A 24,196-nucleotide genomic window follows, 5' to 3' on the forward strand; every position below is an offset into this window, starting at 1 on the left:
TTTTTCATTTAATATTTTCAGGCTGAGGTTGACCATGGGTAACTGAAACCTTGGGAAACAAAAGTGTGGATAAGGGAGACTCCTGTATTCACTGGCTTGCTAAAATAATCGTGAATGTCTTGATTTCTGTGGACCCTGTACTTCCACGGTCAGGTTGACCACCATTGAGAGTCATTCCTTCACAACACCCGACAAACCATGGAGTTCTGAAAGTTGGATAAATTAAGTGGTTTTCAAACTTTTTCCTCCCAGTTGAATAAGAGGCGAGTCACTCTGTTGAAGGGGAGGAGTGGGGAGTGGGAGTGTCAGAGTTCCTCCACAACAACATGTAGGCCTTCAAGACATCTCTTGTACACCTTAGAGGAGCTTAGGTCCCCAAGCAGCAAAGCTTAAAGAAACCACTGATGTAGCTACTAAGTTCATTTAGGAAGAGAAGGACCCTCAAAGATTGGGGCTTGTCGGTCATCACAAGGCTAGTCAATGTTAGTGTCCAAAACGACCCCGGACTTGCAAATTGAGTGCTTTGCCCCATGTGTCCCTAGCCCTTGGAGAGCCCTGCCAGACTCCTCCCCACTCCTGAGGTTGGTCACTTATCCACTGTTTATCCAGCTGGATTATTTAATGTATTAGGTTTATTTCTACCCCACCTCATTCTAAGTAGGAGTTAAGGCAGCGTAAAGGCCTTCAAGTTCTGCATTTTATGAGTTGAACCAATGTCTAATACTGCCCACATTCATGCTAACCTTTTCTGACCTTGAGGAATTTTTTTAAAATATGTCTTTATTGATTTCAGACAGAGGAAGGGGAGGAAAGAGAGAGATAGAAACATCAATGATAAGAGCCATTGATCGGCTGCCTCTCATCAGTGATGAGAGCCATTGATTGGCTGCCTGACCAAGAATCAAACTGCAATCTCCTGGATCATTGGTCGATTCTCAGCCTCTAAGCCATTACAGCCGGGCAAGGAATTTAATTCCTAAATTTTTCTCCTAATAGTGTCCCTTAGTGTTTTCCACCTTCTCTTTCTTGCTGCTAGAAGGCTCTAGCGGTGACAAAAAAGATGACGTTCTTGGTTGAATAATAACTGAAAAACCAAGAGCCTGTCATGTTGAGTTTGACAGCTGCTTTTTATTGCAAATGGGTACAATGTGAAAATATAGTCATGTTTTCTTCTAGTAAAATGTCATTATTTCACAAAAATGCCCAGTGACTTCACCTGTGAAGCTTGGGAACCCCTGCCAGAAACTAGCACGTCTCACGTTGCGTTGTAATGAATTGTTGCATGTCTCTCTTCCAAAGGGAGTGGGTTCCGTAAGATCAGGAACTGTGCCAGAAGGCTTCACACGGTCTTACAATTACAAAATTTACCAGCCTGTAACAATTGCAATACAGTAAAAGGAGTGAATTTTATGTCCTGACTGACATAATAGTTACTTGCCCTGTGTAAGTGGCTATTTTATTCACTTTTCAGTCTTGCTTTTACAATTCGACAAAAGCATTAAGGGTTTTACATTTATTATTACCTTTTATGTCATACTCATTTGATAGTGGCACATTATAGGTGCTAAATGTGCGTTAAATGAGTAACAAATATTCTTTTCACCCTCTGAAGAGAGGAGAGAGCGGTATAGAGAGAAAACCCTGGAGATCTGCAGTGTCCCCTTCAAGTCTTCAGCTGATAACTGATGAGTACATGTGTGCGGGGAAACCACCCCAGTCATGGGAAAGAACCAGAGGATTGGAAAACCCAAAACTTGCGCCTTAGCCGGTTTGGCTCAGTGGTTAGAGCGTCAGCCTGCGGACTGAAGGGCCCCAGGTTTGATTTTGGCCAAGGGCACGTACCTTAGCTGCAGGCTCGATCCCCTGCCCCAGTGTGGGGTGCATGCAGGAGGCAACCAATCCATGTCTCTCACTTCCATGTTTCTCTCTCGCTTTCTCTTTCTCCCTTCCACACTGAAAAGCAATGGAAAAAATATCCTCGGTGAGGATTAAAAAATTATAAATAAATTAATAAATTAATTAAATGAAAAAAGAAAACTTGGAACTCACACAGGGCACAGAATAGTTTTTGTTATCACCTGCAACTGTGTGAAAATCCTTGTAATTCATGAGACTTCATGGGAAGTACTCAGAAGGGTATTATTGCCTCAGTATAGGGCAAAATTAGCCTAAAGATTGGCAGATTGACAGAGTTTAAGAGCAGACCTCAAGAAAACCAAACTGTTTACAAGAAACTTAATTGTGTCCTCGACAAAGTTCAAAAATATCTCTAGGGATACAAAAATATCTAGTACTCAATAATGTAAAATTATCGATGTCTATCATCCAATTAAAAATTAACCAGGCATGCGGAGAAGCAGGAAAATACCACCTCTAATGAAGAGGGAGAAATCAGTCAATAGAAACAGACCCAGAAATGATACAAATGATAGGATTAGTGGAGAACATTAAAATGTTATCACTATTTTGCATAAGTTTAAGAAGGTAGAGGAAAGATTGAATATATTAAGTAAAGATATGGAAGATATTAAAAAGACCAAACTTCTGCCCTGGCCTGTGTTGCTCAGTGGTTAGAGCATCAGCCTGTGCAAGGGTCATGGGTTCCATTCCCAGTCAAGGGCCTGTGCCTGGGTTGCAGGTTCAATCACTGGCCCCAGTCTTGCTGGAGGCAACCAATCAATGTGTCTCTCTCACATCAGTATTTCTCTCTCTCTTCCCCCTCCCTTCCACGCTCTCTGGAAATTAATGGAAAGGATATCCTCAGGTGAGGATTTTTTTAAAAACACCCAAATTCTAGAGATGAAACTACAATGTTTGAAAATAAAAATACGTTGGATGGGATTAACAGCAAATTAGGCACTGAAGAAGAAAAGAATAGTGCCCCTGAGACAGTGATGGAAACTTCTAAATGAAAGCCTAAGAGATAAAGGGACTTCAGAGAAAAAAAAGCATCAGTGAGCTGTGGAACAAATTCAGGCAGCCTAATTATATACATGTAATTGGAGTCCCCCAAGGAGGGGTAGGGACACAAAATATATGAAGTAATGGCTGAATTTGTTCTAAATTGGAGCAAAACTATAAAGCTTACATATACTGGAAGTTTAATAAACCCCAAACACAAAAAGCATGAAAACTATGCCAAGGCATAGCTTAATAAAATTACTTAAAACCAGTGATAAAGAGAAAACTCTGGGGAGGGGAGAGATCTATTATGTACAAAAGGACAAAAATAAGAATGACAACATTATTTCTCTTTAGAAATAATGCAAGCAAGAAACTGTGGTCATACAGTTTGGCTCAGTGGTTAGAGGGTCGGCCTGCGGACTGAAGGGTCCTGGGTTCGATTCCGGCCAAGGGCACGTACCTCAGTGGTTGCAGGCTCGGCCCCGGTCAGGGAGTGAGCAGGAGGCAGCCAGGTGATGTGTCTCTCTCACATCGATGTTTCTCTCTCTCTCTGCCCCTTCCACTTTCTCTGAAAAAGCAATGGAAAAAATATCCTTGAGTGAAGATTAAAAATAAATAAATAAAAATAAATAAAATAAAACTTACAAGGTGACCGCCCCAATAAGTGTAGTACCCATCTGGCATAGCCTTAATATCTTTTAGAGGAAAATTTGTAAATGTTTGGGAAATTTTGGCATGTACTGATGCTATGCTAAATTAATTGAAATAAAGCAAATGTCAGTAATTTTTTTCTATGTTGGTAAGATAGCCTCTTGATTCTTGGTGGTCTTTTTTGTAGTTGTTGTTAATCACCTGAGGATATTTTCTCCATTGATTTTGAGAGAGGGAGAGGGAGAGGGAGAGAAACATTGATGAAGAGAGAAACATTGATTGGTTGCCTCCCGCGCGCCCCTGACCAGAGCAGGGATCAACCCTACAACCCAGGCACATGCCCTCGACTGGGACTCGAACCCGCCACCCTTCAGTGCGCAGCCCGACGTTCTAGCCACTGAGCAACCTGCCAGGGCTCTTGATGGTCTTTTAAAGTTTTAGCTTATTAATCATTTTCACTAGGTTGTGTTTTTGGAAGAAGAAACAGAACAGAGAAGCACAGAAGAAAGAACAGAATCATTCGTTAGGCAGTCATAGACCAAAGTTCAGTTTGTGAAGTGTCTGAAATCCTGTCATGACTTTATAAGTGTTCTCCTTCTGCTACCAGCTTATACTATAGGCAGAGTTCATTTGTTTAGCCAGCTTTCCTGAAATACTGTTCTTGAAACCAATACGTTTCTTAATATGAGACCTCAGATTATTTACCGCTGTGTGAAAAAAAAAAGTTGTAATAGCCTGTCATCTTCCTTTATCTCTCTGCCTTGGAGGTCTTTGAAATCTGTGATCTTAATGAAAATCAAACTGTCTTTAAGATATTTCGTTCAAGATAGCTGATGTAGATTATTCTTGAGGCCACTAGACTGCTTTAAATTTTCAGAGTTCAGTTGACCCTTGAACAACATGTGTTGAAAAGCACAGGTCCACTTAGACACAGATTTTTAAAATAAATATACAATGGGCCCTCCATATCCCTGGGTCTCATATCCACAAATTCAACTAACCAGGAAGCAAAGCAATATTTTCATTCCACAGTTGGGAATCCATGGATGCGGAAGGCTGACTGTATGCACTGTTCCGTGGCATTTTATGTAAGGGACTTGGGCATCCTTGGATTTTGGTATCCTTGGGGGTCCTGGAACCAATCCCCATGGATACAGAGGGATGACTGTAAAGTTTGGTTCACTTAACAAGTCTCATTATGGATGCTTAGGGTTTCCCAAACGTTTTTTAAATTCAGATATAACTTCTCTACCATAAAGTTTACCCTTTTAAAGTGTGCAATTTGGTGGTTTAACTCCAGAACATCTTCGTCACCCCAAAAAGAAACCCTGTATCCATGACACCTAGGTTTTTCCAGTCTTGCTAAAACCAGTAATGCTGCTCTGGATGTGGATATTCTCATACCCATGTCATTTCACACGTGTGCGAGCATATCTGCAGGACTAGCACCCAGAATTGGATTTGCTGGGTGAAATGATGTGCGCACTTACAATTTTCAAAAGCATTGCTAACATGCTTCCCTGGAGTTAAGAGTTTACACTCTCACTACCGAGATACACAAATCCCTGTTTCCCGCTCCCTGGCCAGCATAATTCTTCACCTAACTTCATCTTTGCCATCTGACAGGAAATGGTGTCTCATGTAGTTTTAGTTTACAGTAGCCCCCCTTATCCACAAGGGGATGTGTTAGGGGATATGTTCCAAATCGTGCCCCCCAATGCCTGAAACCATGGATAGTTACCAAACCCTGTATATATTGTTTTTCCTGTACATATATACGCTTCATGGCTTCTCTTTGGCATGTCCAGCATCACTACTCTTGTGCTGTGAGGCCTTATTAAGTAAGAGAAGGGGGGCTCGAACACAAGCACTGCACTCCGGAGACAGCCCAGCTGATCACCGAGACCCTAAGTGTTTAAGGGCTGGGAACACAGACGCTGGACAAAGGGTGAGTCACATCCCTCGTGGGGCAGAGCAGGACAGCGAGAGATTTCATCATGCTCCTAAGAGCAGCGTGCAAGTTCAAACTTACCAATTGTTTATTTCTGGAATTTTCCATTTAATATTTTTGAACTGAGGTTGACCTTGGATAACTGAAACCATGGAAAGAGAAACCATGGATAAGGGGGACTGCTATATAACTTCTCTTATTCAAAGTGAAGTTGATTGTTTTTATACATTTAAGGGCTATCTGTCTTTCCTTTTTTATGAATTAATTATTCATACCCCTTGATTTTCTGCAGGGTAGCTGATTTTTTTTTTTTTCTTTTCTTATTGATAGCCACTCTTTATGTATCAGGAGAAGAGCCTTTTGTGATATGAGTTGGAGGTATACTTCCCACTTAAGTTTTCTGGGTGTTTCAGTCTGGCTTTATTTATGATTTTTTCTTTTACCATGCAGAATTTTTAAATTTTATGTCATCAAATTTGTCAGTCTTTTCTTTTATGATTTCTTTGTCTTGTGACATACTTAGACTTCCCCCACTCCAAGATTATAAAAACCAATTTCTCCCATGTGTTAGTCTAGTACTTACAGGTTCTCTTCCGCCACTCCCACCCCATTTAACTCTTAGATTCCTCTGGAATTTATTTCTGTGTAAGATGTGAGGTATGGACCCACCTTCTTTCCTCTATATGGCTAACATTTTTTTCCTAATTTGAAATGTCACTTTCACACTGTTTTGTATTTTGTTTTGTTTTTGGTGGGAAAGGCCAAGTGGATACACTGTGTTCTCTTGATTAAAGGTATTATTCAAAGTGTTTGTTGACTCAGAAGCAATTTTAAATATTCGCTTTAATTTTTTAAGAGTGGTAGTCAGCTCTCTGGGGCAGTGATTTCTGAACTCTTGGGGCGCCTGCCTATCAGGGAGCTACGGCCCCTTCCGTGCATGACAGGTTCTGCTGTTGTACACGGCTGTCACTGAGGGCGATGTGTCTCGCTCATGTGTTGTGGGCCAAGTGGTTTTTAACCACTGATCTAGAGATTTCCCTTTAGAGGGGAACTTATATTTCATACAGTCTCATAAAATCCACCTGTTGCCAGAGGCCCATCTAGTGATTCCAGGGCTGTTACTTTAATGAGAAAAGAGCTTTAACAAGAGTTCAGAAGTAAAGGGAGAACCTTTCCAAAGAAAACTGAGCTCTTCACTTTTGAGTCAGTTTCTGATGCTCAGATTGTCTTCCAACTTCAGAATCGTAGTCACTCTATAAGCTGGCGATAGAGGGGTAAGGGTCACCTCTTTTAATTTGGAATTGTTTTAAGTCAGAAATTAGTGTGGCCCTTTAAAAAGTAGAATTCTCAGGGTGTCCCTGAGTATAAAGGCCCATAGAGTTCTGCCCAAGGGGGGCGGGAGGGGCAGGCCTGTCTGCCAGGACCCATGCCACTGCCCAGGGCAGATTCCCCTGAAAGTGTTCTGCCAAGTCAGGTGTTTGAGCGGCCCATGTGGCTTGGTTGGGGAAGATGCACAGTGGCTTTTAATTGCATCCGCTATTGTAAAATTGTTTTTATTTGGGCTACTTGAGGAGTAGCTTGTCACTTTGAACTTTGGGGTAGCAGGTGTTCTCTATGTTTGAAAGTCCCAGTGGCAGTGACGCCTGGGTGGAGTGACTGGCGCTGACTTTCTTTCTCAGTGTGTCTGTTATCTTTGGGCATCTGGTCCTCAAGAGGAACTAGGAACAGGTGTAAACAGTGAGAAAAGCTGGGGTAGTTGTGAAACTGTGATGGGGTTTTGGGGTTTTTTTAGGTTATCTTTCACTTACATTTTTATTAATTAGTTTGTTCCAGAGCCTGTTAAACACTTAAAAATAAATTCACAAAGAGTGCAGTGCATCTCTAAATAAATGGTCATGTTGAAGTAAAGAAATAAAATCCACTTTATAGGTTTAATTATACATCGTGACTGTGTAATTTAACCCACAATTTTGATGCCTGGGAGACAAGCACACCGTACAATAATTAGCTATGGCCAGTGCAATGCTACCATAGAAAAGATCCGATTTAAGGGAAGCCCTTCACAAATTTCTACATATCTGTTTAATAACAGTTTTCCTTCCTGGGCCATTTGCACTCCTGAAAAGCCGAGTTAGGTTAGCACAGTCGGGCTAGCATGCCCTGGAGTCGCTCCGCATCTTAGCCCTAAGAGCGAATTTCACTTGCCAGCCGCCCCTCTCACAGTTGTCGCCGTGCAGGTTGCCTTTGGATAAACCCTCCCTCCTTCCTCACACCATCCCTCCTCTCCCTGAAGCTTCACCCGGATGGGTCGCAAACACCCGGCACCGGGCAGCGAGCTCAGCGCCCCCGCGGGAAGGCCCACGCGGGGTACTTACCCTGCAGAGCCTCTCTGCGGAAAGCCAGCTCCCTTCCACCGCAGGAGTCGCGTTTACATTTGTTCGGCCCCGTGGCCCGCTGGATGGGCGCTCTGGGGAAGCGGAGACGAGATGGCAGCTTTAAGGGAGAAAACACAGTTAGTAGAAATGCTCCCTCTGCCTCGCTCGGGCGTGTCCCTCCTCCGGGCACCTCTTCAGGATTTCATTCCTCCGTCCAACTGCCGCTCCCTCTGCCCTTTCCAACCGCTCCAGAACCCTTGGCCCCCGCATTCCGTGATGTAAGTTATTCCACGCATGGCTCGAAATGGGTGTGAAGCAGTGTTGCCAGGTGTCGGATCACTAGTGTAAGTTTACCGCATGTGGGGACGGCGGGGGAGGGAGGGGAGAGGGGGAGAACTGCTCTTGGAATTCGCCGGTGGTGGTTGTCACCGTGTGAGCCAGGACACCGCCACCGTCACTGTGCCCGGCTGCCCTGGCTGGGGCGGGGGGGTTCTGGGTCCCGCGCCGGGTGAATTGGGGTTGAGATTTTCTAGTGCTGGAATATAGATTGTTTGGAATCGAACAGTTGGCAGCGTTGCTGCCGAGGGAGGAACCTGGGACCTTTGGGGCAGAGCCTGTCCTGGACTGTGGCGTCTCTTCTGTCTCAAAAAGGAGGGACAGGGCTTTTCTGTTTTCCTAAAGAGAGCCAAAATATGGCAAGAAATCCCGATTGCTCACCATGTTTGGAAACATCCAGTCACAAAATTCAAAGACCTCTGTATCCGTGAGATTTTTTTCTGAAACAAAAATACTCTTTCTCCCCTCGTTCACGATACATTTTTGAGGAAGTCGCTGTTGATGGTTTACAGTCCCTCGGGGGAATCTGCGCCTGAGGGGTTGCTGCCAGATCTCTCCGGTTTGTCCAGATTTCTTGTTGACTTGTAAATTGAGGATTTGTGTTCAATAAAAACTATTTAAATTGAATACTTAATCTCTTGAGTGATCACACACACACACAAACAAAATCCCATTAGTAATAAGCAATTAGAGGAAAAACTCACATGAGGTAGTTATTTATCTAGGAAAGTATATGGTGTATTTTTATGTTGGATGGGTGCTACGTCTCTAATCCACTTGCTGAAACACTGCTTTTTTATTCCTTTCTTGTAGTTGTCATGGATGATGATGATGACTCGTGTCTCCTTGATCTTATTGGGTAAGATGCTCGTTCCAAAATCAGAGTGAATCAAATGCGTGAGGTTTGCTCCACTAAAACAACCTAATAAGCATATTAAAACCAGATGGGTTTTTAAAATAAAAATTAATCATCATAGCGTGGATTAACAAGTAGAGACTCGGATATGATAGGGGTAAAACTTAGCTATGTTTTATTTACCCTTTATTAAATTTATCTCTAACAAGTCCCAGGAAGTAGAAATGAGTGATAACAGGAAATAGAACAACATCAAAAAATAAAGTAAAACAAAAACTACTGATAAAATTGTTTTAAAATAGGGAGATAATTTTACTCAGGCTATTATGTCATTTTCTTTTTACCCTAGAAAAAAGATCCTTAAATATAGGTAACGTATTTATTGTTGCTTTCCCCCTTTTCACTGTTTTCTAGAGACCCACAAGCATTGAACTATTTTCTACATGGACCTAGTAGTAAATCTGTAAGTAGTACTTAGCACATCGCAGATGTAACTTTTGTTTCTTCTCTACAGTTGAAGTAATCACTGTTGAATTTGTGCCTTTACAGAGCAATGATGACTTGACTAATGCAGGATATTCTGCAGCCAATTCAAATTCAATTTTCGCCAACTCTAGTGTGAGTATTAGAGACAATGCAGTGGTCGGTGTTTCTGTCTCATTGATGCCTGTGAATTGAGGCCTAACTTGCCTTTGTATCTTGATGAGAACTGTATTACCTTGTCTTTTGTAATTGACATGGAAGGAAAGTCTATTGAATTATGTTTACATTCTCTACTTTTAACTTAGTCAAGACAAGCGACATGAGATTTATTCTACCATTTTCCTAAGCTTTCATCTTTCTTTGTAAACTGACTCAGAACTGTTGTAATCTAAGAAAGTAGTAACATCATGTTTTGAACCTGTTACGTAGCTTTAAATAAATTATTCTTTATTGTAGTTACTTGCTAAATATTTTCATCTTAAACAAGAAAAATAATAACAGAAACTTACTGAGCATTTAGTATGTTCGTGGCACTGACGGTTTAACATAATTAACTCTATTAATTCTCCCGATAACTCCATGAAGTAGGTCCTTTTATTATCCTTATTTTATAGACGAGGCCACGTTGCACAGAGAGCTTAGTTCTCCCCAGAATTACACGGCGAGGAGCTGCAGAGCTGGGGTTCCAACCCGGCCACCAGGTCTGGAGCCCATATTCTCAAGTTCCAGGAGCATGTAGACAAGACACCGGAGCTGGAGCATAGGGGCTCCTGCCTGGAGGCGATATCCAAATTACTGTGGTTAACCTGCGGCTCTTCAAATCCTACGGTGGCACCCGGCTAACTGAGACCACATTGGTCTCATTTCAGATGAAGCCGTCTTGGCTTTTCTACGTAGTTCCCGTTTCAGTAGCGTTAAGTACATTCACATCATCACCACCTTCTAGCCCCCGACACCCTGTCAGCCTAGGGCTGAGGATCTCTACAGCTTTGCACGGTGGACCACTCCTCCTTGATGGATCTACTTTTAATTTTTTTCTTTTTAAAAAAAATTTTAATTGTGTTAAATCCATATATCAAAATTTGCCATCTTAATCTTTTTTTTTTAATCCTCACACAAGGACATTTTTTCCATTGCTTTCCAGAGAGAGTGGAAGGGGGAGAGAGAGAGAGAGAGAGAGAGAGAGAGAGAGAAACATTGATGTGAGAGGCACATTGATTGGTTGCCTCCCTCACATGCCCCAACCAAGGCCAGGGATCAAGCCTGCAACTGAGGTACATGTCCTTGGTCGAATTCGAACCTGGGACCCTTCAGTCCACAGACTGACTGTCTAACCACTGAGCCAAACCAGCTAGGGCCCATCTTAATCATTTTAAGTGTGCATTTCAGTAGCGTTAAGTACATTCACATTGTCTCCACCTTATTTTATTTTATTTATTTATTTTTTGCTAATCCTCACATGAGGATTTTTTTTCCATTGATTTTTTAGAGAGAGTGGGGTGGGGGAGAAGCATCTATGTGAGAGACACATCAATTGGTTTCCCTTCCACACGTGCCCCGCCTGGGGCCAAGGATCGAACCTACAACCCAGGTATGTGCCCTTGACTGGGAATTGAACCCGAGACCCTTGGTCTGCAGGCTGGTGCTCTAATCACTGAGCCAAACCGGCCAGGGCTTCACCTTATTTTAAATAGCTGTTGATTCCATATCTTTCTTTTTTAACAAGAGAACAAATTTACAGGCACATACCTAGGTTTTGTGTTCAATCTCTGGTTGGGGCATTACCAGAGGCAACCAATTAATGTTTCTTTCTCACATTAATGTTTCTCTCTCTCTAAAAATCAATTAAAAAAAAAAAAAATCCTCGCCAGGCTGATATGGCTCAGTGGTTGAGCATCAACCCATGAACCAGCAGGTCACTGGTTCAGTTCCCTGTCGGCACTTGCCTGGGTTTCAGGCTTGATCCCCAGTAAGGGGCACGTAGGAGGGAGCCCGATTGATGTTTCTCTCTCATTGATGTTTCTATCTCTCTATCATTCTCCCTTCCTCTCTCTCTAAAAATCAATAAAACATTTTAAAAACTTAAAAAACAAAACAAACATATCCTCAGGTGAGGATTAAAAAAAAAAAAAAGCTGTGTGCTCCCTCTGGTTCCAGAGACCCCACGTGTAGCCAGCAAAAATGGCCTCGGGCCACAGCCTTCGCACACACTTGTCCTTCGAGAAGCCCTGTCCTGTTCCCAGCAGCCTCCACAGGCTCCAAGATGAGGGATAGGGTCCGTATCTTTTCTTTTATAATTTTAACATATCCCAGGAAAAACTGCTGGCTGGTGGAATATATCTTACTTATGAGTGACCATGTTCTCTTCATATGCCATAAGGACACCTTAAGGACGGAAACAAACACAGAAGAGGGTGCTCGATAAGTAAATGTTCATAGACTTTTGAATAAGGTGCTGGAGCAGTTTTTCCAGCATTATGAAAGCTGATTACTTCTAAGAAATCACATGGCCATTTACTCATTTTATGTAGAAAGCTCGTTTTTCCTGGACTGATCTTACGTGGGTGGGAGGGGTTCAAACCAGGGAAGTTCTGAGAAGCCTTGAAAGACAGGGCTGAATCTGGGATACCTCCTGGACCTCTAGTAGAACACCCCGAGCTTCCAGAACTCACTTAGACTCTTCTTGTACAAAGGACTACACATGGCCGTCTCGATACACACCCACCCCAGGCTGAGTTCCACTTAAACCTTGAACTGGAAACAATCCTGAAAATTAATGTCTGTGTGCCAGTATCTCAAAAAATGAAGCTAGCCCTGGCCAGGTAGCTCAGCTGATTAGAGCGTCATCCTAACACACCAAGGTCATGGGTTCCACCCCTGGTCAGGGCACATATAAGAACGAACCAATGAATGCGTGGATGGGCAGAACAACAAATCGTTGTTTCCCTCTCTCCCTTCCTTTCTCTCTGAATAATTTTTTTTCTTTTAATGAAGCTAAACTCCAGGTAATTGTCACTATGTTCCTCTTGTTTATCTATTTTCTATAAAATAATTTACCAGAGCAATGAATGTATATAATTATAAAAGTAATGTTCAGCATCATTACCAAGGAAACACAGTATCGGAATCAGGTGAGCAGTTTGGAGAGTTGTGCCTGAAGCACTTTATTCGTATTCGAAAGTGAGGTTAATTTTTTATAAGAATCTCCTTCAAAGGCTGGGCATGCCATGTAACATATTACTTTTTTTTTTTTTAGAATGCTGATCCTAAGTCATCCCTCAAAGCTGTGAGCAGCCAGCTTGGAGAAGGGCCCAGTGATGGACTGCCGCTTTCCAGCAGCCTTCAGTTTCTGGAAGATGAGCTTGAGTCTTCTCCTCTTGCTGATCTCAGTGAGGACCAACCCTTCGACATTCTTCAGAAATCCTTGCAGGAGGCCAATATCACCGAGCAGACGCTGGCCGAAGAGGCGTATTTGGACGCCAGCATAGGCTCCGGCCAGCAGTTTGCACAGGCTCAGCTTCATCCCTCTTCATCAGCATCCTTTACTCAGGCTTCTAATGTTTCTAATTACTCAGGTCAGACGCTGCAGCCGGTAGGGGTGACTCACGTGCCCGTCGGAGCATCGTTTGCAAGCAATACAGTGGGTGTGCAACATGGCTTTATGCAGCACGTGGGGATCAGCGTTCCCAGCCAGCATTTGTCTAATAGCAGTCAGCTTAGTGGTTCTGGTCAGATACAATTAATAGGGTCATTTGGTAATCAACCTTCCATGATGACTATTAATAACCTAGATGGATCGCAAATCATATTAAAGGGCAGCGGGCAGCAAGCCCCATCCAATGTGAGTGGAGGGCTTCTGGTTCATAGACAGACTCCTAATGGCAACTCCTTGTTTGGGAACTCGAGTTCCAGTCCCGTAGCACAGCCTGTGACCGTTCCGTTTAACAGCACAAATTTTCAAACATCTTTACCTGTGCATAACATCATCATACAAAGGGGTCTTGCACCAAATTCAAATAAAGTTCCAATTAATATCCAGCCAAAGCCCATCCAGATGGGTCAGCAAAATACGTACAATGTGAACAGTCTGGGAATACAGCAGCATCATGTGCAGCAAGGCATCTCTTTCGCCTCTGCAAGCTCACCCCAGGGCTCAGTAGTTGGTCCGCACATGTCTGTGAACATCGTAAACCAACAGAACACAAGAAAACCAGTCACCTCACAGCCAGTGAGCAGCGCTGCGGGGAGCATCGTCATTCACTCTCCCATGGGCCAGCCTCACACCCCCCAGAGTCAGTTCCTCGTACCTACAAGCCTTTCCGTCAGTTCCAACTCGGTACACCACGTCCAGACCATAAACGGGCAACTTCTTCAGACTCAACCTTCTCAGCTCCTTTCGGGCCAGGTGGCCTCAGAGCATGTCATGTTGAACAGAAACCCTTCCAACATGCTCAGGACCAACCAACCCTACTCCGGACAGATGCTCAACAACCAGAACACCGTCCAGTTAGTGTCCGGGCAGACGTTTGCCGCCTCTGGAAGCCCAGTGATAGTCAATCACGCCTCTCCTCAGATTGTTGGTGGACAGATGCCCTTGCAGCAGGCGTCACCAACAGTGTTACACCTGTCACCTGGGCAAAGCAGCGTCTCCCAAGGAAGACCAGGCTTCGCCGCCATGCCCCCCGCGACGAGCATGTCAGGGCCCAGTCGGTTCCCTGTCAGCTCCTCCAGCACTGCCCATCCTAGCCTTGGGTCTGCGGGCCAGTCGGGTGCGTCAGGATCCAGCTTCACAGGAGATCAGCTGACCCAGCCGAACAGGACTCCAGTGCCGGTCAGTGCGTCCCATCGTCTTCCAGCTGCTTCTTCCAAACCTACCAGCACCTTCAGTAACGCCCCTGGAGCAGGAACCCAGCAACAGTTCTTCTGTCAGGTATGTTCCTTATCAAACGAGTGCTTGGGTGGCTACAAAAATGGAAAAGCGGGCTTTGCGTCTAATAGAATATAATGTTCATCCTAGGCTCCCAATTTGCGATTCATTGCCTTTTTTCTCCTTGATGAAGATTTTTTTATCCAGCATAGCACTGTGGTTTAGACTGAAGACTGTCCTAAATTTGATCAGTGGAGGCCTGCTTAAGCTGGCTGCTGTACTCCGGACACCTTCCCATCTCCTTTGAGCGCTTTGTGGCACGAGATATTGTAGGCTTGTCTCATGATTACCTTGCCTCGGACCTACAATCAGCCACTTTTCCTGGGAGCCCTGTGAACTTAAATCTCTTAATGCAGAGAGTAATCTACGGGATTGAAACTTTCTTGTAAATGGATTAATATTCTAAAGTCAGTGATTAAAGGAGGAGATTTATAAGAGTTTAGCCTATCAAACAAAAGTAAACAAGTTATTTTAAGTCCAAGTCTCCTTAGGTCACAGAAAGATTTAGTAGATTTTAAATTCCTTGAGAGCAGTACCTGCCATCCTTTGGGCACAAATTGCTGGGAGTGATGGAAACCGAAGTCTTCGGCCCGCCTGCCCCTCCCGAATTCCCTTTCCTCTCTAGCTCAGCCTGCCTACCTTACTGTGGAGCACCACTGTCTTCTGACACCCAGACTTCGAAATCTAGATGTTCTGCTTTTCCCTCCCCTTCTAAACCTTTAATAAGTTTTCAACTCCTGTTCTACAAGTTCTTTGAATGTCTCATATGCATCCTTTCTAAAAAGAATGAAAATCATGATCATATTATTAACAACAGGTACAGTGTCAGGAGCTACACGTATTATTTCTAATCCTTACCTTGGGGCTACAAGTAGCACTGTTGTTCCCCTTTCACAGTAGAGGACATAGGGGTTCAGAGCATGGGCAAGTTGCTCACAAAGACAGACTTTCCCTGCTAGCTCTCTGAACCAGTGATTTTCAACCCTGTACGTCTCGTGGCACACATAAACTACTAAAATTGCGCAGCACACCAGAAAATCTATTTTATGCCAGTCTGACAAAAAAAAAAGGTATAATTTTGATTCATTCACACAGGACAGCTATTGTGTTGGCTGCTGTCACTTTGTCTATTTGACAGTCTAAGGGAAAAGAGGTCAGTGCCCCTGCCTGAATAGCCAGGTATTTAGTGTGGCACAGTGGTTGAAATCACTGATCTATACCATATTGCTTTCCATTCCTCTCCTTTTCTACATTTATACCCTGAACTAGACTTTAAGAGGGACTGCAATAGCCCTGGCCAGTGTGGCTCAGTTGGTTGGGCGTTGTCCTGTGCACCAAAAGGTTGCTGGTTTGATTCCCAATCAGGGTACATGCCCCAGTTGGGGTCTTGATCCCTGGTAGGGGGCATGCAGGAGGCAGCCAATCAATGTTCCACTCTCGAATTGATGTTTCTGTCTCTCCCCCTTTCCCTTCCTCTCTCTCTTAAAAAAAAAATCAATTAAAAAAATTTTTTTTTCAATAAAGGATTGCAATATACTGGGAGAAACAACAGTTAGATTAGGATTCAGCGCTCATTTGTATGTCCTGCTTTGCCACTGACTAGTTTTATGGTCTAAGTTCTTAATTCTCTGAGCCCTAGATTTCTCTCTTCAAAAATGAGGAACCCTAGCGGTGCAATAGAATCATCCAGGGAGCTTTTTAAAAATATATGGTTGCCTGGGCCTCACTTCCGTAAATTCTGATTCAAACAGTCTGGAGACAGGGCTCTAGGCATCAGCATTTTTCAAAAGCTCCCCAAGGGATTCTAAAGTGCAGCCAGGAGAGAGAGCCACTGGGCTAGATGCTTTTCAAGGCCCATTCATAACCTAATCAGACAACTGTAACAATTGCCTGGATGATTAATCTGCTGTTGCTCTCTTTGGAAAGCCCAATTTCCACCTCATTCATCTTCCTAAAACATGTGTATGGTGACCTGAACCAAATCATCTGGGAGCTTCCTGTTGCCCCAGGAGAAAGCACATATCTCTGCCTCCACTTGGAAACTCTCCAGTTAGCCAGGCCAACCCCATTATGCCTGAAATCCCAGGCTCATGTGAACTCTGGCCTTTCCTATCAGGTCTCAGTGCTTTCCCTCCTTCAGGGCCCCACCCAAAGCCCCCAGAAGAATAAAGCCTTTTTCAGTCTGTCCCTTGATTTCTTCTCTGCACTTTTTGTCCTGCCCACTAGATGCCTAATCACTTACTGTGCTAAATGTTTCCTTTATTGATTCAGTCACTCTGTAGTATTTCAGTACCTACCACGGCCAGCCCTGGGGCACGTCCCAGGGACACAATAATCTGTTTCAGGGCACAAGGCAGACAGATAAGCCAGCAGCCACACCGGTGTAGAAGTGCTCAGGTAGAAGTAGTCCCACGCGCCAGGCTCCGAAAAGGAGCCTAACCCAAGGGAGGTGGTTGGGGAAGGTTTTTCCTTGAGACTGTTTTTTGACCAAGACCTTCTGAAGGAGAAGGAAGACGTACCCAGCAAGAGAGGGTCTGAGTGAAGAAGAATGGCCAGGCGATGGAAACAGCGAGTGCAAAGCCTGGAGAGAGAAGAGCCCGTGGTACTGCAGGGGGAGGTCGGGGGGGGGGGGGGCAGGAGGAAAACACGTTCAGGTGAGGTTCGGAAGTGTTAGGTGGGAGAAGCGAGCAAGGACCCAGTCATCCAGGACCTTGTCTGTCATGTGAAGGAGCCAGTGTCATAATCTGAGCATGAAAGAGTGAAGACCTAGACAGCCTGGTGGCAGCAGAGATGGTGAGAAGTGAATGGGTCGAGGTAGGCGAGATAGAACTTTCAGTCGGTTGGCTATAGTGGAGGAGTAAGGGTGACCCACAGGTTCCTGGCGGGGACAGCAGGTCGCTGAGATAGAGCATGTGGTTTGAAGGGAAGCTAGGAGTTTAGGATGTGTGTGTCAAGTCTGAGGTACCTGTAAGACAGCCAAGCTGTGGGATAAACAGCTTTATATACTAAAGCCTTCAACAGAGATGGGCCTGAAATGGGATTGACCAGCGTGTAAGTTGTCACCAAAGCAGTGGAAGTGAATGAAATGGATCAGGGAGAGTGTGTAAGTAGAGGAGAAAAAGCACTGGAAAAGAACCCCCAAAGCACCTCAACACTTAGAGGATGGACACAGAAAGAGGAGTCCACAGGGAGACTCAGAAGGTTCCAGAAAGGAGGAGTGAAACAAATAGGGCCCAGCATTTTGGGAGCGAAGGAAAGAGAATGTTGCAGGAAGGAGGAAAGAGGGCCACAGAGTGAAGTGTCTGAGAAGTCACTGGAGGTAAGGACCGGAGCGTGGCCGACAGATTCAGCAATAAGGAGGCAGTAGTTGGCCTTGGTAGGACTTGTTTCCAGGGAGTGGTAGGTGCAGAAGCTCAGTAGGCCAAGGGGAGAGTGGGAGGTGTGGGCATGAGAGCAGACAACTTTCAGAAAAACGGAGGTAACAGACGGCCGTAGCTACAAGGACGTGTGGGGTCACGGGAATTATTTTATTAAGGTATGGGCAAGGCTTGAGGTTTTTTTCAAAGCTGATGGAGGGGAGGGACATGAATTCTAGAGCACTGGTGGGATTCTTTGTAGGAGAAAGGAGGGATGCCTGTTCCATTGTAACTAGTGAAGGGAAAGGATGGGAGGGGGTGCAGGCAAGGTGGTAGCTTTGAAAGTTAAATGAGTTCTCACCTGGCTTACAGGTTTGAAAATAATGAAATAGCATTCAGTGGGAAATGAGCAAAGGAGCCAGCCAGGGCAAGGAAAGGATTGCTGGACAGGCAAGAGGGTCCAGCTGAGGTTGGCCACCATAATTACAGGGCGCTGATCGGATGCGTCCTGTGGGCCTGGATATTTCTGGATGGTAAACTTTCAGAGGGCAAGACCGTGCTTGGATTCTTCAGCTGCCTTCTCTGTGATTACCACAGCGCTGTATACACAGCTAACACCCAGAGGTCTCAGTCAAGGTACTTTGGGTTGCAACTATCAGAAACTCACTCTTAACACGTTTAGCAAGAAAAAGGGGGAATGTCCAGAAAATATAGTGGGAAAATATAAGGGTGGGAAAGCAGGCTCTCTGCTGTTCTCTCGCCTCCTTGAAATGGCGTGGTCTCTCAGCTGTCCTTCATGCTCTCTCCCACTCTTCTGGACCTAAATGGCCACCCGGGCCAGCTTTCCATTGTTACCCAAGCTCGTAACGGAGACTACAAATGCACTGGTTTCCAGGACTTAGCAATGCATCAGAATCACCTGGAGAGCTTTCTAAACTTAGGAATTCCTAAGCCCCACATTGGATTTCTGAATTGATCTTTGTGATTGGAACCCAGAAACTTTGTCTTTCAGAAGCTCCCCAGTTGGTCTTGATACAATCAGTCTATAAGCCTGCATTAAAGAACCACTGCTCACATGTGAGTTGGCGTGGCTCAGCCATTGAGCATCCACTTATGATCCAGGAGACTGAGGTTTGATTCCTGGTCAGGGCACATGCCCGGGTTGCGGGCTCGATCCCCAGCATGGGGACGTGCAGAAGGCAGCCGACCAATGACTCTCATCATTGAAGTTTCTATCTCTCTCCCCCCTCTCCTTTCCTCTCTCTGAAATCAATAAAATGTGTGTGTGTGTGTGTGTGTGTATACCACTGCTCTTGGTATTTACCTCTCCTTCCCCACCCGCCCCCATTATAAATTTCCAGGAGAGGATCTGATTGGCCCCCTGTGGTCAGAGGAGCAGGGCTGTGGGTGACGTGAGTAAGTTATGCAGGGCCTCTGCTGCTCTATACCGGGCCTTTGTTCAAATAGGAGAAAGTGCTCCTGAGCCAAAATTTAAAAAGACACCTCTCTGCTCCACTGTTTACTCCACTGGCAGGCTTGGCACTTTTATTTATTTTTATTTTTTTAATTTTATTTATTTATTTTTAACCCTCACCCAAGGATATTTTTTCCATTGCTTTTCAGAGAGAGTGGAAGGGAGAGAGAGAAACATCGATTGATTGCCTCCCGCACTCTGCAACCGAGGTACATGCTCTTGGCTGGAACTGAACCCGGGACCCTTCAGTCGGAGGGCTGACACCCTAACCATTGAGCCAAATCAGCCAGGGCAGGCTTGGCACTTTTAGATGGGAAAAAAAAAGGTGCTCCTTCCCTGGCTTTTGGCCCTTCACACCCTCTGGCAAGTAACACATCTTTGTGTGTTCTCTAAACTTGCTGGCTGACACATTTTTGTGGCAATGGGACATTTCCCAGAGGAGAGTGTGATTGGGCAGATCCTAAATGGTCTCCCTCATTCAGCAAATGCCTGTTGTTGGATAAATGTCATCTTGCTAATTTTTTGTTTGTTTGTTCTTAATTTTTACAAGAGTTTGAGTCAAACTGAGGACATATGCTGGGAGCAAGAGCTCAGATGCTCCCAGAAATAACTGCTTTGCAGCTTTTTTATGCATTTGAGATTAAGGTGGAATGTAAGAAAGGTTACCTGGAGATGGGAGAAAGCAAGGCGAGGATTGAATTACAAGATAGTTAACAAGATTATGTGCTCATTTGGGTGGCTATGGATTGTTTCAAAAGTATGTTAACCTAGATGCACAGAAACAATGGACGGCTTACTTAAGGCAAAGATAAACCTTTTACTAAAAAGTTATAAGCCTGGAGTATGGCTACTCACCATGACCTGCCCACTTAGGAATTTATAATCAGATCGCCCTGCAAGGTTACCTTCCAGTGCCACATTTTGTTCACAGTTCCCCATTTTGGTCCTAAATCAACCCAAAGGATGAATTGATGACCCAACTTTTGGTTGTATCATTTAATTTGTAATTGGCTTCTTTTAAATTGTATCACAGAGGTAATCCATGGGGGTCTAAAGAGTTAAACTTGTACATTGATATTAGCAGGGTTCTTGAAGCCAAGTGCTCAACAAAATATCCTTAAGTAGCTTCTCTATTTGTGAAGAAAATATATTTCAAGAGGTCTTCTCCAATAGTTCAGTAAAAACAGCAGAATGCTAAATGTTATTTCTGGAAGATTTTCATCTGTGAGCATAGGCAGAGAAAGGCGATGACTCCCGGGGAGAAGACGGCTGCACTGGGAGCCCAGGCCCCTGTGACTTCTGCTGCAGTGGAATTCATTCACTCACTTTTTTTTTTTAATGATAGTTTTTAGAAGAGTTTATTTGAGCCAAACTGATGACATATTCCGGGCAGCAAGATCTCAAATGCCCCTCGCTCATTTTTACTTAACAGCTGTTTACTGGATGCTCACTGTGGTGCCAGGCCCTGTTCTGGCGCTGGGGGTACAGCAGTGAACAAAAGTCTTGCCCTGAGGATAAGTGGACTGGGAGCAACCTGGAGACAGGGTGGAGCTTTCGGAACGTGCAGACCTGGTGACGGCGATCCCAGTGCAGGGGCCAGACCAAGTCAGACCAGGTTCCACCCTGGCCCTCCCCACCCCACCCCAACCTCTCCATTCCCCCCACAGCGTAACAGCGGGACTGACTGCTCTAGTCCCAAGGGAAGGGACGCAGTGAGGGGCACAGGCAGGAGGGAATGAAGGCACACAGGGGCCAACGCCCACCCCCACACGGGCCAGCCAGGGGGCTGCGAAACACTAGCCCAAACGCACTGAGAAGAGACACGGCCTCTGCAGATCCAACCATGTTCTCAGACGTGACCGTGCTCTGTCCCCTCAAATGATGGCACCTTCTCCAGCTTTGACATTGGATTAGATTGTTCTTGGTTTCTCCTTTTTATTACTCGTCTGTATTGTGCAACAGAACACATTTCGAAAAACGCATAAAGCATAAATGTACAGTCAACAAATACCCATCCATGTAACCACTCAAGAAGGAAAATATTACCAGAAGCCCCAGAAACCAGCCCCTCCATGTGCCTCCCCAATCTCAACCCCATCTCCTGACTTTCACAGAGATCTCTTTCTTGCTTTTTTTTATTGTTTTACTACCTAACGGATGCCTGGATTTTGTTTTGTCTGTTTAATAGCTAAGAGTCATGCCAGGTCATTCTGATAAATAAGGTGGGAGGGCATTTTCTCAAAACAAAAGGTGTGTGCCCTAAAGCGGGGAGGGTGGCGTTGTTCTGGGCGACGTGCGCCGGGCGCATTGACAGAAACTCCCAGCGCTGTGTGGCCACACTGCTGTAAGGACTGTGGCCGTTGGAACATAGGAATTCTGGTTTCTCTGTTCATCTGTTGACCTCGTTATCTCAGAGTCCCACCTAATGCGTAGCCGTGCCCTGTTGAACTGCATTTTTCCAACTTTTATCTGTTTCCTTTCTTCCTCGACGTGGCCCTCAGTGTTCATCCCTGGAAATATTTGTGAGGGAGGCCTGTACTCACCGCCTGTCCCAGGCCTCTCCACCGCATGGTGTCCGGGCGACGTGATTCCCTGTGGTGGGAGAGTGTGGACTTACATTCTGGGGGCAATGCATGAAAACTGTAGAATTTTCCCCTCAGGCTTTTCTTACTAAGAACTGATTACCTGTCTACCTAGAGTGGTGTAGGTCTCACCTTCCCTGCTAATGGCAGGATGAACAAGGGGACCATTTCCGACTTTTAAGGACCTCCTCCAGTCTTTCTTGGGTGAGGTCCAACCCCTCTCCATTTTTATATTAGAAAAAAGAAACAAATAGATAACTAATTGTTTAGAACAGAATTAGCATGAGCATTGCCAGGATCTGTGTGAGCGCCCACACATGAATGGTTGGTGAGAACATTCCACTTAGGCCAACATAATAGTTCAAGGCCCCCGAGGAGGTGGTTAAACTAAACTCTAAATCCACTGTACAAAATATGAGACTGAAGTAAAACCTCTAAAAACCTAAGGCATTAAAAGTTGAAAGTAATTTAAAAACCCTTTATTGTCTTACCTTAAAAGAATTATAGCAATAACAGATTTTTTTTTTTTTTTAGTGAAAAGGAACTTGAGAATCCTTAAGCGTCATCCAACTCATTTTCCTCATTTGTAGAAAAGAAGCACGTAGTCACTTGAGTTTACATTTCCCAGTCACATGCCACCCGATGTTGACATGACCCAGAATAGAAGCAGACCGGCGGCAGGGGTGAAGTGTACTTTAGATCATCTGCACAGGAGAAACAGTGGGTGCTGGCCGTAGATCTGGGGCTGGTGCCTGGGCCCTGAACAGGTGCCCGGAGCCAGGGCAGACACTGTGCTGAGGCGGATCGTCAGGGTCAGTCCTCGCAGGTGTGATGTAAAATTCCCGGGGACGGAGACGGAGTGATTTCCTGGCTCAGCCTTGTCAGGGCACCGTGAGCACGGTCGGTGAGCAGGAGAGCTGTCTGGTGTCACCCCGGCTCCCTGCCGAGCAGTCTGAACAGCCCAGTGTGCCTGCAGCTTTAAAGGCTACTCTTCAGTTCTCCAGTGTGACAGGAGAGTGTCGCACAACTTGTGCCGTGTTTTGTGATCTAACCTGAGGGTGATGCCAAGTAGGCATTAACGGGCTTGGTTGGCATTTTAAGTAATCTATTAAAGCTTTTAATCATGCAATTAATTTTTCCATCTTGGTAATATTTTTTGACAGGCTCAGAAAAAATGTTTGAATCAGACTTCCCCCATTTCTGCTTCCAAGACCCCCGATGGCCTGAGGCAAGCACAGATGCCTGGCCTCTTGAGCACCGCACTGCCAGGTCAGGAGCCTTCGTCACAAGCTCTCCTCGGTTCATCCCCACCCTCCCGACACCCAAGCACACCCTTCTCGCATCCCTCGTTCTGCATACAATCTTTCTGACTCAGTCTCACCTCTACTCTGATCCTTTCTTCTGAATCCTCTCCACATTGCACCTGTAGCATCATTTTATATACTACTAAGCAAGAAAAAAGTGCTTGTAATTAAATTATGTGAAAAAAATGTGCTGCTTAGAAACAACAAAATTTAGTATTATATGGCCCAGTTGACTTTGTAATTATTCTCATGTTGCTTTATCTGTATATATTTAGAATCCCCCAAGACTAAAAATATTGTGGCCTGTGTTCCCATTTTTTCTAAAGCTTTGAACACCTGCATTGCTCAGTAAGAACCAGAAAGACAAGAGCATGTACACTCTAGTCAGCCCCATTGGGGCCTTCCTGTCCTTAAGTTGTAGTTTGGATTTTGGTAATACCGACAGATTCCTGGCTTGAGCCTGTTCCTCAGACCTTGGATAATTTGAAACTGCAGCACTGGCAGCTTTTATTTACTTATTTATTTATGTATTTATTTCTACGAATTACCTAAATGGGCTTTAATAATCCCTGCCTCTGCCTCCAGAGCTTTTGTAGATAAATGTATTTCCTGCTCTCTTTTCTCATACTAAGCATCCATGATAGATAAATCCCTTCCAGAATGTTCCATAATCTGTATACATTGGACTCTAGGGTTATATGATGGGCCTGATTTACTATTTCTGTTGAACCACATCTTTCTTATGTGTTAATTCTAATAGGACAGGATTCTGGAAGCAAAGTTATACCAGCGTCCTTAGGAATCGCACAACCACAGCAGGAGAAAGTAGTTGGAGCGTCTCCTGGCCAACCAGCTGTGCAGGTAGAACACAGTTTTCGTAGCTTCTTCTAATGGTTAGCATATTTGAAAGAAAATGTAGTTGTCACCTTCTCTCGGTTGTTGCCGCCAAGCATTGTCTCCACGGTCGGCCCAGTTGCCTGTGTGTCCACGGAAGTGC

At 44.6% G+C, this 24,196-nt stretch overlaps 1 protein-coding gene across 1 annotated transcript in view; it reads left to right on the plus strand.

Moving 5' to 3' along the window:
• The window catches only part of BICRAL (BICRA like chromatin remodeling complex associated protein), a 58,834-nt gene that overhangs the window by 23,081 nt on the left and 11,557 nt on the right, over window positions 1-24,196 (plus strand). Inside the window, exons 2-7 of the mRNA XM_081140561.1 lie at window positions 9,031-9,076; window positions 9,488-9,536; window positions 9,623-9,691; window positions 12,813-14,486; window positions 23,059-23,164; window positions 23,960-24,060. Coding sequence (XP_080996687.1) covers window positions 9,036-9,076; window positions 9,488-9,536; window positions 9,623-9,691; window positions 12,813-14,486; window positions 23,059-23,164; window positions 23,960-24,060 — 2,040 coding nt within the window. The 5' untranslated portion in view covers window positions 9,031-9,035. The remainder of the gene's footprint in view (window positions 1-9,030; window positions 9,077-9,487; window positions 9,537-9,622; window positions 9,692-12,812; window positions 14,487-23,058; window positions 23,165-23,959; window positions 24,061-24,196) is intronic.

This window comes from Miniopterus schreibersii (assembly GCF_964146895.1).
Source record: "Miniopterus schreibersii genome assembly, chromosome: 6".
NCBI classification, from domain to species: domain Eukaryota; kingdom Metazoa; phylum Chordata; class Mammalia; order Chiroptera; family Miniopteridae; genus Miniopterus; species Miniopterus schreibersii.